Source organism: Danio rerio, chromosome 9, assembly GCF_052040795.2.
Source record: "Danio rerio strain M-AB ecotype USA chromosome 9, GRCz13ab, whole genome shotgun sequence".
In the NCBI taxonomy this organism is placed as follows: Eukaryota; Metazoa; Chordata; class Actinopteri; order Cypriniformes; family Danionidae; genus Danio; species Danio rerio.
Genome location: NC_141029.1, coordinates 46,350,786 through 46,364,606, shown reverse-complemented (window position 1 = coordinate 46,364,606; position 13,821 = coordinate 46,350,786). Strand labels below are relative to the sequence as shown.

General features: G+C 32.7%; 1 protein-coding gene across 7 annotated transcripts in view; it reads right to left on the bottom strand.

The window, feature by feature from the left end:
* Positions 1–542: 542 nt before the first annotated feature.
* The window catches only part of ppp1r1c (protein phosphatase 1, regulatory (inhibitor) subunit 1C), a 59,205-nt gene continuing 45,926 nt past the window's right edge, over positions 543–13,821 (bottom strand). For 2 of the 7 annotated variants that reach the window (XM_087266305.1, XM_087266306.1), the window contains exons 6-7: positions 2,082–2,240; positions 543–1,484 (exon numbers count right to left, since the gene is read on the bottom strand). In XM_087266305.1, the coding sequence (XP_087122431.1) occupies positions 1,390–1,484; positions 2,082–2,240 (254 nt within the window). In that variant the 3' untranslated portion in view covers positions 543–1,389. 7 annotated transcript variants of the gene reach the window in all.

The window sequence follows — 13,821 nt, the reverse complement described above, 5'->3', positions numbered from 1 at the left end:
AGCTCATTTACAGTACACAAACACACACAAATCACCTAATAATAATAAAAAACAAGACAAAAGTTTTTAAATCTTGTGGTTTTTATGAAATTTGTTTTTTTATTTAAGCTTCTCTCACCTCCTTTTCTCGTCGGCTTTGTCCCTTTATTAATCCGGGGTCGCCACAGCGGAATGAACCTCCAACTTATCCAGCACATTTTTTACGCAGCGGATGCCCTTCCAACCCATCTCTGGGAAACATCCACACACACACTCATACACTACGGACAATGTAGCCTACCCAATTCACCTGTACTGCATGTCTTTGGACTATGGGGGAAACCGGAGAACCCGGAGGAAACCCATGCGAATGCAGTGAGAACATGCAAACTCCACACAGAAACGCCAACTGAGCCGAGGATCGAACCAGCGACCCAGCGACCTTCTTGCTGTGAGGCGACAGCACTACCTACTGCGCCACTGCCTCGCCCTTATTTAAGCTTCATAAACTTAAAAATAAAAATGTGATATTAAAGTTTTAAAAAAAGAGACAGACTGAGATGTTTTACATAAATTCATACAGTATATTTGTCAGAAATACTTGCTCAACAAATTTACTAGAGATAACAAAAAACAGAGTCCTGTTAATCGTTTAAAGCTCATTTACAGTACACAAACAAACAAAAATCGCCTACTAATTAAAAAAATTACATAAGCGCTAATGAATAAATCTGAGAAAATTAGATATCATTATCATTTTTAAATGAGATTATTTCACGAGGAAAAATGGGTGTTGTTAAAAATGTAATGGCATGTCTGAAGCTTTAAGTCCATGTTTGATGCTCACATATGAGAGCAGGTGGGCTGCACAACAGCTGTGTGAGACTTCAGAGTCACGTCTGCATACAAAACAGCCACAAACCTACAAAAATATTACTTCTGTCTGAGAAAGTGTCATCTTAACCTCAAGCTCTTTCCATACGAGGCAGTCACAGAATATTGTAGTAACAATATTAATAATACTAGTAATAGTAATAATAATAATGTGGCAGGACGTGATAGGTTTCACAATCCCTCAATATATTAATAAATCCTAATCAATTTTTGTTTCAAATTACAACAAAATGAAATTAACATTAGGAAATAAAATAATACCAAAGAATGTGCAGTGGGGTCTAAAATAACTAGCAAAAATGCCTAGTAAACAATGTATATTTTATTATTCTTTTTTTGTTTAATATCTGTATTGTATAAAGTTCGTTTTGGACCCCACGGTGGAGTAAAAAAAAAAAAATTACATCTGTATTTATTTTGCACATACGTACATTTTTAATACTGAAAAACAAAGTTACTTAAAAAAAACAGAACAAAGTTAAACTACAAATCATGATTCTCTTGATATCAGTTGTGTTACTCTGTCTGGCTGTTTTTCAGTTCACCGCTGCTCTCCTCTTCCTCCTGGAGAAGTGACGAAGGGTCTGTCTGGTTTTTCAGCATCTTTACGCCTGTGGAAAGAAAAGATTTGACTGGTTGTGACTCTTATACCATCAATCGGGATGGCGATATTGCAATGGGAGTTTGACGTAAATATATTTTAAGTGCCATGAGGCAGATTAACAAACAGGCTAATGCACGGGGACCCACAAGACTGCTCACTGCTTTTTATTAATATTGTATAATTAATAATTTTTTTTATATAGTGCTTGTAATCAGTGTGAGAATTATGCAAGGATGATCAGGGGGAGTCAACATTGTTCATTTAGTTTGTGTAATACATGCTTCATTTGTTCAGTTCACGATGGAAAAAAAATTTATTTTCTTATCTAAGTTTGTCCTCTTACAGATCTTAAAACTAGACAAAATGCTTAAACTTATGAGGCTATGTTACGCTAATTTTGAATTTTGAATTTTGAAGTTTTTTTTACTCAGAAGGCTAAAAGTGCCTGTAGTTAAAGAATGGCCCTTATATACACACACAAATACAATATCTATTCTATCCAGACAACACCAACACACAACAAATCAGCATAATCTGCAAACCGATGTGAAGGATCACGTCATGTTTTCCTATGGCAGTGTTTTATTGTATGAACTCTTCCTACCGGGAATGAATGGTGGCTGGTGCAGGTACGGTGTGTCTTTGCGTCGAGGTGAAAGATCACCAGGTTCTTCTGACAGTGTGTCCAGGTGTTTCTGAGAGAGTCTAGTAGGTTGATGACTCTCTCTGTCCTCCTGTTGGCTGTCGCTGTAGTGCTCTTTACCTGCAGATGAACACACAGTGAGTCCCAGCATGCACAGCTCCCGGACTGACCCCACTTACCATTCAGATCCAGTCCAGTAAAGAAGAAAGTAGGACAGCAGAAAAAAGAACACAAATGGAGTCACAGAATATTGTATGAATAAAATTGAATAAGATGTTTAATTTGGACTGTCATTCATTCATTCATTCATTCATTCATTCATTCATTCATTCATTCATTTATTCATTCATTTTCCTTTGGCTTAGTCCCTTTATTCATCATGGGTCGCCACAGCGGAATGAACCGCCAACTTATCCACCATATGTACCCTGTACATGCTCTTCCAGTCGCAACCCAACACTGGGAAACACCCATACACTCTTGCATTCATTCACATAAACTACGGCCAATTTAGTCTATTCAATTCACCTATAGCGCATGTCTTTGGACATGGGGAAACCGAAGCACTCAGAGAAAACCCACACCAACATGGGGAGAACATGCAAGATCCACACAGAAATGGCAACTGACCCAGCCGGGGCTCAAACTAGCGACCTTCTTGCTGTGAGGCGATCGTGCTACCTATTGGGCCACCGCACCACCAGAATTTGGAATTTTAGATACAAATAAAATAGAATGTTGTGCTAAATTGTCAGCATCAAATCAAATAGTAATCTAAAGTATTGTCTGTAATGAATATTTAAAAGAGAGAGTTTAGACACAAAAACTGAATTTCAGTGCCATTTGAAATTTTCATTAAAAATTAGCATGAAATAACTGAACATAAACATAAGAGGCTGAAAAAAAGCTCATTGTAAAAGAATATCCTAGATGGCACTTGGAGGTTTTTGCATCTGAACCCTTCAAGTATTATTAGTAATGTACTGTGTGAATGAATAGTGAAGTTTGTGATCTAAAATGCTACAGTTTTATCTTTTGTAAAATAGCATCTTTACAAAAAACTGTCAAAATAAAAGTTTAGTTGACTTGAAGTAATTGTGACATAAATGTATTACTATTGTAGTAGAATGCAAATATAACAATAATAAATAAATAAATAAATAAATAAATAAATAAATAAATAAATAAATAAATAAATAAAAACAATAATGGCTAAAATAATAATAATGATGATGATGATGATAACAACAACAACAACAACAACAACAATAAAAGCAATAGCAATAATAATAATAATAATAATAATAATAATAATAACAATAATAATAATAATACTAACGATAATAACAATAATAACAACAGCAATAATAACAATAACAATAATAATAATAATAGCAGCAATAATAATGATGATAATAATATTAATAATAATAATAACAAAACAGCAATAATAATAATAATAATAATAATAATAATAATAAAAGCACTAATAATAATAATAATAATAATAATAATAATAATAATAATAATAATGATAATAATAATAAAGAATAGTAATAACATTAAAACAAGGAAATGTAATTTGTTTCTTTACCAAGAATTTTCTTTGTTTTACATTTTACCAGGAATAAAGCACAATTTAAGAACAAAATAAAATGTACTACTAATATTAAAATTGCAGCTGCATAAGCTGTACAAATAATGTGTAATTTTCGATTAATACAGTTAAATGTAACTATTGAAGTGGAGTCCAGAAAAAAAATAAAAATAATTGGACAAAAATTTGAAGCATAAAAACCTAATATTAAAATAAAACCAACACACAAATAAATTAAAAAAATAAAATAAAATTATATAAAAATAAATTCACGGGACCCTACTAAAGATCAAAGGTTGACAGGGTTGATAGCGACTTTACCAATGCTATATCTCATGGCAATTTGTGCATTTCTGATTTAGTGGCTAATTCATACAATCATACAATTTAGTATGATTTGCTCTTCACCATTAACGGTTGGGTTAGGGGTGGGATTTGGTGCCACGCCTCCTTTTAAAAATTGAACGTTTTCATACAACTGAACTTAAACAAATTAGACACTAAACTGATAAAATATAAAATAGTCACATTTCCTTGTGAGATCAGGCTAACATTACATGCACACACGCACACACACTCAGCTCGAAGATTATATAAGCTTGTTTCTTAAAGGTGAAATGTTGAGTTTTTGATAATACAAACAATAGGACAGGTATCATATTTAAAACATGCCTCTTCTAAAATCTTAATATCGGTGACATCTTTACCAAAAAGATTGATTTAAAACTAAATAATGTGATATTACTCAATAATTCCCCCCTTTTTTCAACATTGTTGATCACTAGTCAGCACATAAATAATGTGCTTCACCTTTGACTCTCATGATGCTACAATAAATCTTCATTTACACACCTGAATGTACAGTAGTGTTGGATAAAAAGCACTAATTCAAAAATATGTTCATCATTCCTGGTTTTGTTTTCTTTTTTTATTTCAAGCTCCAAAAATCATTTATTTTATTGTCTCTATCAGAAAAGAACCAACATATTTATAAATAATCTAACATCACAATTGATCTGAAAGAGCCCCAAAAATACGCCACCGCATTTCTGATCCCACAGATACCCATACTGTAAATATTTCAAATGCTGTTTTTATCAAATAGAAAAACCAACAGGGAAGATCAATTGAGTACAGATTTCAAAGTGAAGAACAGGCATTACATTTCACACAAATAAAACCCTCTAAAGGAAAGGTCATCATCACTGGAAATGAACTGAAAGAGGCCAGAAATGCAGAAGAATGCAGGAGTTTAGAGAAAGCGTGTCTTCATTATTCAGAGTCCAGAGAGTGAGGGAACAGTAAATGTTTGGGAAGGTTTACGGTGGGCACGATCATTATTACGGCTATCGAGAGACAGATGAAGGACTGCTCAAGTTTTTCTGCTCGCTTCCTGAGCTTTCTGCTGTGTTTCCTGTATATGAATGGATAATAATAATAATAATAATAATGAAAATAATAATGGAAATAAGGAATGACAATTTTAAAAGAAAGTGGAGGAGAGACAGAGACAAAAAAAGTCTTGTCAGTAAAAGGTCCAGCAGATCCTCTGTCCAAGCAATCAGCTTCAATACATTTCTTTATTGTACATGCTCGATGCTCGTGAATGAATGAACAACTATAATAAAATATAATATATACACAGTGCTCTGCGTAATAGAGTACATCTCATTTTGAAACATTTTATTTATTTCTCAGTGAATATAGAGAATGCATTTTGATGTATTTAAACAAAACAGATTTATTAAACAGATACATTTATTGAAATCATATTTCAGTTACCAAACATATTTAGAAACTGAAAGATAATACAATTAAATGCAAGCAAAATTATAACTTACAATGTATTTATTATTTTTCTATGACATAAATTTGGCTGTACTAGTTTTTGGACCGCTATCGTACGTTATTTTGTTAGATAAGCTCCAGATTTGGCTTCAACACTGACTAATCTAATGTATGTGCACAAATATAATATTGTATAGCTTCCTATTAAACATATGAATTTAAAAGAGAGATTTGTGAGGGGTGTATGCATATATGCTGAGCACTGTTTGTATGTATATATAGTTGAAGTCAGAATTATTACCCCCCCTTTTTATTCCCCCCCCCCCCAATCCCCCCCCCACCCACCCAATTTCTGTTTAATGGAGAGAAGATTTTCTCAGCACATTTCTAAACAAAATAGTTTTAATAACTCATCTGATTTATTACTGATTTACTGATTTATAACTGATTTATTTTATCTTTGCCATGATGACAGTATATAATATTTGACTAGATATTTTTTAAGACACTTCTATACAGCTTAAAGTGACATTTAAAGGCTTAACTAGGTCAATTAGGTTAACTAGACAGGTTAGGGTAATTAGGCAAGTTATTGGATAACAATGGTTTGTTCGGTAGATTATCGAAAAAATGAGCCTCAATGGGCTAATAATTTTGACCTTAAAATGGTTTAAAAAATAATAAAAATGCTTTTTGATTCTACCTGAAATAAAACAAATAAGACTTTCTCCAGAAGAAAGAATATAATCAGACATACTGTGAACATTTCTTTGCTCTGTTAAACATCATTTGGGAAATCTTTAAAAAAGAAAAATAAAAAAAATGGGGGGCTAAAATTCCTGACTTCAACTGTATATGTACAACCCCCACAGATCTCTTATTTAATTTAAAATCTCCTATAGGATGTTTTACAATATATTTGTGCATATACAGTAGTATAGTCAATACTGAAGCCAAATCTGGAGATAATCTAACAAAATAACCTACAATAATGCAACAAGAGAAACAAAAATATATTCAGTTTTGTTGAAATTTCATAGGTTGTAATTTTTGCAATGTTTTGGTTGAATTTATTTGTATTATAATTCCATTTTTAAAAATGTTCTGTAACAAAAAATATTATTTGAATAAATATATATGTTTGATAAATCTGTTTTTGATCAAATGCACCAATATACATTACCCATATTCACTGAGAAATGAATAAAAATATTAATTTCCAAAATGGGGTGTACTCAATTATGCTGAGCACTCACTGAAAAAAAAGATTCAAAGATGATTCCTCGGATTTACTAAATTTTTCAAGATAAGCGGTTGTAAATAATTTATAAAGGCTGAATTTAAACAAACAAATTAAGTTGAACATTACTAAATTTAACTTGTTTGTTTAAATTCAGCCCATATAAATTGTTCACAATGAGTAAATCCAACAAATATTCTTTATCAGCGTATAGAATGCTTTGTTCGGTCTTCTCACAGCTTTTTTTATAAATAGATTTCTTCCTAGTTGAAGCTGTTCGGCCGCAGTTTTAGTATTGAACTTACCCCCGGCCCCACTGCTGCCTGGCTGCCCCTCAGTACTGACATAAGACTGATTGCCATTGGGCTCTGAGCTGTTGTGATTGGCCCACTGAGCTTCGGTGGCAAAATGCTGTGTTGTGATTGGACTGGGCGTGTCAGGGCTGTCAGAAAGCCCCGTCTCCTGCTGCTCCTGCCTCTGAAAGTGCTGCTCCACCACCAGCTGCAGCTCTGCACTCAACACAGGACAAACAGCACAGCGCCACACAGTGGACACAGGCCATCAGCACAGGCGCACAGTGGGACACGTCAGAACCCCATTCAAATACATGACAGTGTACTCAACGATCGGGTGTGATATGGTGAATGAATGATTTATAGGATGCACATTACAGTATGCATGCTATGTGTGTTCTAACAAACAAACATATTTGAAGAAATCGACTAGAGGTAATGCATTGAAAGTGATTGTGTAAACTCTTTGAAATGTGTTCAGTAAGTTTTGTCAGAGCTGCTATGGAAGCTTGTTACAGCCATGGATAAATAAATAAATAAATAAATAAATAAATAAATACAGCCATGAAGAAAAAAATTAAATAAAAGTAACATTAAAAAAGTTATTAAACAATACAATAAATAAATAACAGCCATGAAAAATAAAAATAAAAAAGTAAATGAAATAAGTAAATAAAAATAATAATAATAATAATAATAATTTAAATAAATAAACAAATAAATAAATACATAAATAAATAAAAACAGCCATGAATAAAAATATAATTTTAAATTAAATTAAATAAAAAATAAATACATGAATAAACAATAAATAAATAAATAAATAAATAAAATCCATGAAAATAAATAAAATAAAATAAAATAAAATAAATAAGAAATAAACTTGGAATTTGAAAGAAATATGTCAGCATTGAAATATAGAATTAAGTAAAGAAAAGCTAGCTCAAGAGTTCCAAGAAAAAGAGATATGAAATGGGAATAACAAGAAATGAAAAGCATAAATTGACAGATATAAAGTCAGATTCTGATAAAAATGGTCAGAATTCGAAGATAAAACCTGAAATAAGACCATTTAGAATTGAGACTTAGAATTGTAAGAGATAAAAGTCAGAACTGTGGAGCAAATTCAGAACTGTGAGGGAAAATGTTTTAATTCCAGGATATATCAATGCAAAATTTCAAGAAAAAAAAAACTGAATTGAGACAAACTTGGTATTGTGAAAAAATCTTAGAACTGTGGAATATAAACTTAAACTAATAAACTAATAATAATAATAAAAAATATTAGGCTAAAAAGTTCCTTTCAAAAGTCATTTCTGGGCAGCATTTACACATAATATTTACTTTGTTTTAAGTTTGAATAAATTATTAACTGAACTAATTAAACAGAATTGTTTTGTGCATACTGAGTAGCCACAAAAATGGACAACTGTGCAAAATAAATTGATGTCTTACTGTTGCTTCAATTTGCCAGCAAAAAATAATGCAAATATAAAACAAATATATAATCCATACATTTCAATGCATCACCCAGCCCTTGCTGTTTTTCATCTGCAGCACCATATTTCATCATGACGTGTCAGAATATAGAGAGCTAATGTACTGTAAGCTGATATCTCTCTTTTGAAGCAGGTCTGAGAACATCTTAAGAGCTTTTAAAAGGCTTCATCTGCAGACTTACAGAAGTCTGATGATGATGAAAATGATAATGATGATGGTGATGATGATGGCTCACACTTATAGTAGTCATTTACACAACATACTCATTTAGAAGAACATAATGACTTAATTACCATTGTGTAAAAATGGGTTTAGTTTCTATATTAACAAAACAATGTACCCTAATCAAAAATGTTAAATAATAATACAAAAATAAATAAAAGGATAATAAATGAAGCAACAAAACATTCAACATTAGAGAGCAGAAGTCATGTTACAGAAGTAAAACAATTATTTTCACCTTATACTTTTTATTAAAAACAAAAATATACTGTAAGTTGGCAAGAACCATTAGCTTTGTTGTTCATTAATTATTATGAGTTTGTAGAAAACAAAAATCTGTATGATTATTTTTTTTAAATTGTTTACTATTAATAATAAAACTACTATTAATTTAATTTAATTTATTTAATTTTATTTAATTTTATTTAATTTTATTTAATTTTATTTAATTTTATTAATTAATTTTTTTTATTTTATTTTGGTGTGAGTCCTAATGCCCCAGTATAGTGAAGGGTACACCATACTGTAAGTGAGCGTTGTCTTTCAGATGAGACTTTAAACCAAAGTTCTGACTCTCTGTGGTCATCATAAATCTCATGGCACTTCTTGTAAAGAGTAGGGGTGTAAACCCGGTGTCCTGGCCAAATTCCATCCATCATCCCTGTCTACCGAACTGGCTCTATCACTGTCTCTCCACCTATAGCTGGTGTGTGGTAAATGCACTGGCATCATTGGCCTGTGGCTGCCTTCGCATCATCCAAGTGGATGGTACGAACTGGTGATGCTGTGGAGACCCCCCCCCCCCAATAAACACATTTTATTTTATTTTATAAACAACTATTTTTAACCTTATGCATTTTTAAATGCATGCATTACTCTGATTCAAAGCTGGATTTCCAGCATCATTATGCAACTTGTGCGTGTATATGACCCTTCATAAATCATACTAATTTGTGGATTTGCAGCTCCTTAATAATCAGTTAACACTGGTGCTAAATTATTGTTTTTAATAGTACTTTAGAACAGTAATATTACGCAGTTTCCACAAAATATATATATTTGGTAAAACTTTTTTTTGATGGTCCATTTGAGTATTAGTAGACTGTCTGCTTAATATCTGTTGATACTGCATTTAACTGACTATAAGAAACTTTGCAAGTACATGTCAACTTACATTAACCCAAACCCCAACCTAACAGTCTACTTATAATCTAATGAGAATTAGTTGGCATGTAGATGCAATGTAACTTAAATTCAACAAACGGACCATCAAAATAAAGTGTGACCATATATTATGCAGCACTTTTTATCTCCCACAGTGAAGTGTGCAAAAGCTATCCAAAAATGTTTGCTTTCAATGTATAAATTCGCAATTGTGAAAGAAAAAAAAACTGAATTGAAAGATATTAACTGAAAAAAGTCAAAATTGCAAGTTATACATTTGGAATAGAAAAAATATATAAAAATAGAAAAACTTGGTATGGTGAAGGAAAAAAAGTCAGAATTGTGAGATGTAAACTTAAAAAAAAATTAACAATATGTCAGCAAGGCATAAACTATGTCAGAAATGAGCGATATAAATGCAGAATTATAAGAAAAACAGATATAAGACAGATATAAATTTGGAATAGCAAGAAATCTGAATTGACAGATATAAACTCAAAATTCCAATGAAAAGACATAAAACCAACAATGAGTTTTGCTGTTTGTTCAAACTACTTATTTAAATTGAGCAGAGTTTTTTTTTTTTTTGTGACAACTGAATCATTTTAGTTATGTAAACACAATAAAGTTAAACATATGTAAACACAATATAGTTAAGCACATGTAAACACAATAAAGTTAAACATATATGAACACAATAAAGTTAAATCGATTTGTGTTGGGACAACATGAAGGAATGTGTGGAACCCTCTATTTTATTTTAGAGTGGAGCACTGTTAAAAAATGCTGAGTGCCACACAATCGAGTTCTGTTTTGACAACATGAAGGAATTAGGTTAATTTGTTAGTTTAAGCAAATTTAAGTTTATCGAACATGAAACAATTAAGCCATGCCCAAAAAGCTCATAAATAAGCAGTTTGAACTAACAACAAATGTCACATTTTAGAGTGAGCACAACTGCTTTAAAATAGCTAAAAAATCCCTTTCTTTTCCACTTTTCCACTGTGAAGTCTGCTAAAAGGCGAGCACTCACTGAAACGTAACACACTCAGCACTTTTACTCTGAAAGGAGTTTGGCTCACCACTTTAATGAAGTTCGCTGCTATTAGAAGCAGTCTTTTCTAAACGTCCCACAACCCCTGGCTACGGGACAGGCAGAAGACCTCTACTTACACAAATGAGCTTCTGACACCGCTGAACCTGGACTCCAGCCCGCACCAGCAGTTAGATTGGCATCCCTGCAAATCAGATTGCTTTGGCTGTTTCTGCCCTGCACCGAGGAAAAGGATGCTGAGTGTTCGTTCAAAACTGCTCTGCCAGGCTGTCCATTTGAGGCCATCTCTCTAGAATGATGTATCTCTCTCTCTCTCCTCCCCCACTTCAATCAATAGCTCAAGCTAATGTGAATTTAGCACGTCTATGCCAGGAAATGGCCTGGTCCATGAGTCAGCGAGGCAAACTCATCCACTCTCTATCCCATCTCATTGTTTTAAAACCTCCACGGTGTCGCAGACGTGACCTGAGAGCAGCTCACATGCTTCGTGTTGGACGGTGACACTTGTGTGAGTTTGTTTGAATTCGGCTTGGATCATTTCCAGCTCCCTATTGTCCAATTGGGCCTTTTTACAATTGGTCACTTTAGGCAATTTTTCTTACACTTGACCACATACATAAAGTCATGAAGTCAAAATTATTAGTTCTTCTGTTATTTTTTAAAGTAATTTTTCCACAGTATTTGCTATAATTTTTTTTATTTTGGAGAAAGTCTAGATTAAACGGCTAAATTAAAATCATTCCCTAATTTTTTAAAAACCATTTTAAGCTCAACATTATTAGCCACCTAATAGGCAATATTTTTTTCCGACTGTCTACAGAACAGACCATCACATACAATGACTTGCCTAACTACCCTAACTTGCATAATTAATCTAGTTAAACCTTTAAATTGCACTTTAAGCTGAATACTAGTGTCTTGAAAAATATCTAGTAAAATATTATTTACTATCATCATGGCAGAGATAAAATAAATCAGTTATGAGAAATTAGTTATTAACACTATGATGTTTATAAATGTGTTGAAATAATCTTCTTTGCGTAAACAGAAACTGGGGAAAAATATACAGGAGGGCTAACGTGGCCACGGCCACCCCTCAGTAAACTCTGGCCACCCCTGTGGCCACCCCTTTGGCCACCCCAATATAATTTTGCTGTTGACATTATTGATTTAAATGAACTTATAAATTCTCAATATTTAAATAAAAAATAAATAAAATGCAGTCACTAAATTATTGTTGGTGTTACTGACGTAGCTCTCCCCCTCTGGTTCAATGCTGGTGAAAGCAAACTGACGCATTTGCGCAGAAAACCATTCCCGCGCGCCTCACGCACTCCTGTGTGAATCCCGGTTGGTTGTTTGCATGCACGCCGACAAAATAGGCACCGCTCTTGCGCCGTGAAACCGGAGTAACAGCCTTTTGTGCAGAGGTGTCGGCACGCAGCGAGTTTTGAAAGTCGACTAAAGTTTATAAAATATGATGATGACGATGATGATGATACTTTCACTAAGCATGCCTTTAAAGCAGAAAGGAGGGATAATGAGTCAGGGAGGTAAGACTTCATAACATGATTTCTCAGCCATGATCTGGTCTAAGACCACAGATAATTCTATAATACATTTTTTGTATTCTTTAGAATTGTCATAATTAATTTTTATGCAAAAGGTTTCTTAAGTGATCTTGGCATATCACTCCAGTTGTTGTTTTCCAGTAATATTTCGGACTGATTTCTGTTATTTATTTAGAATAATAATTGTATATTAATATTAATTAGGCTATATTAATTTAGAATAAATATAAATAAATTGTTATATTTATTGAATAACAAATCTAACAATTCAAGAGAGGTTAGGGGTGTATAGGGTGGTTCGCCCAGGGTGTCATTTAAACTAGAACCACCACTACCCTCCCCGATCGTCGTTGACAGCACGCACACACCTTCAATAGACAGCAATGGCAATTTAATATTTACCTTAAGCTACAGTATATCAATAGAAGAAGCTGCATTAAATGGCTCAAAAAGCAATATGAATAAATAATATTAGTAGGTATAGTGAGTGTGTATATAGTAATGCCTTTTGTTCAGTTTGTTCATTTGTTTGGGTAATTAATAAACTCATTATTCTTTCATTCATTTTCTTTTCAGCTTAGTCCCTTTATTAATCCAGGGTCGCCACAGCGGAATGAACCGCCAACTTCTCCAGCACATTTTTACACAGCGGACGCCCTTCCAGGCACAATCCATCACTAGGAATAATAAACTCATTAATCTTGATTAATTTTAGACATGGCATATACCGTATGACGTACAATAAAGGCACGTAAAAAATAAGTTATTTTTACAGTATATGAAAAGTGTTTTTAAACTAAACACAGATTTTTATTTGGTTTGCACATGTACTTGCTGAATTATTTCAAGGAATAAATTACAATATTTCAAGAAGAATTAATTAAATGAATAAAAACTACATTATTTCATTTACCAGAAACAAAAATATAACACTAAATTCATTATGTTTTTTGTGTGCCACCCCAAGATGTGGTGTGGTCTCTTCTGGCCACCGCTAAGAAAATTTTCTGGGAGCGCCACAGGGGCTAATAATTCTGACTTGAACTGTATCTGTGTTTAACGTGTACTGATTGTCGTTCAGTCTGACATTATGACAAGTGAGATCTTGCAGTGTGAAATAGGCATCATATTTGTGCAGTCTGACAGGCTACAATTTATTACCTTAGAATTATAAGGTTCTGTCTGACATTTTTGTCAAAATTGAGTTAATCACATTTTCTTTTTAAATGACAACCTATTTACATCATGTGATGTTTTTTTTTTTTTAAGTTG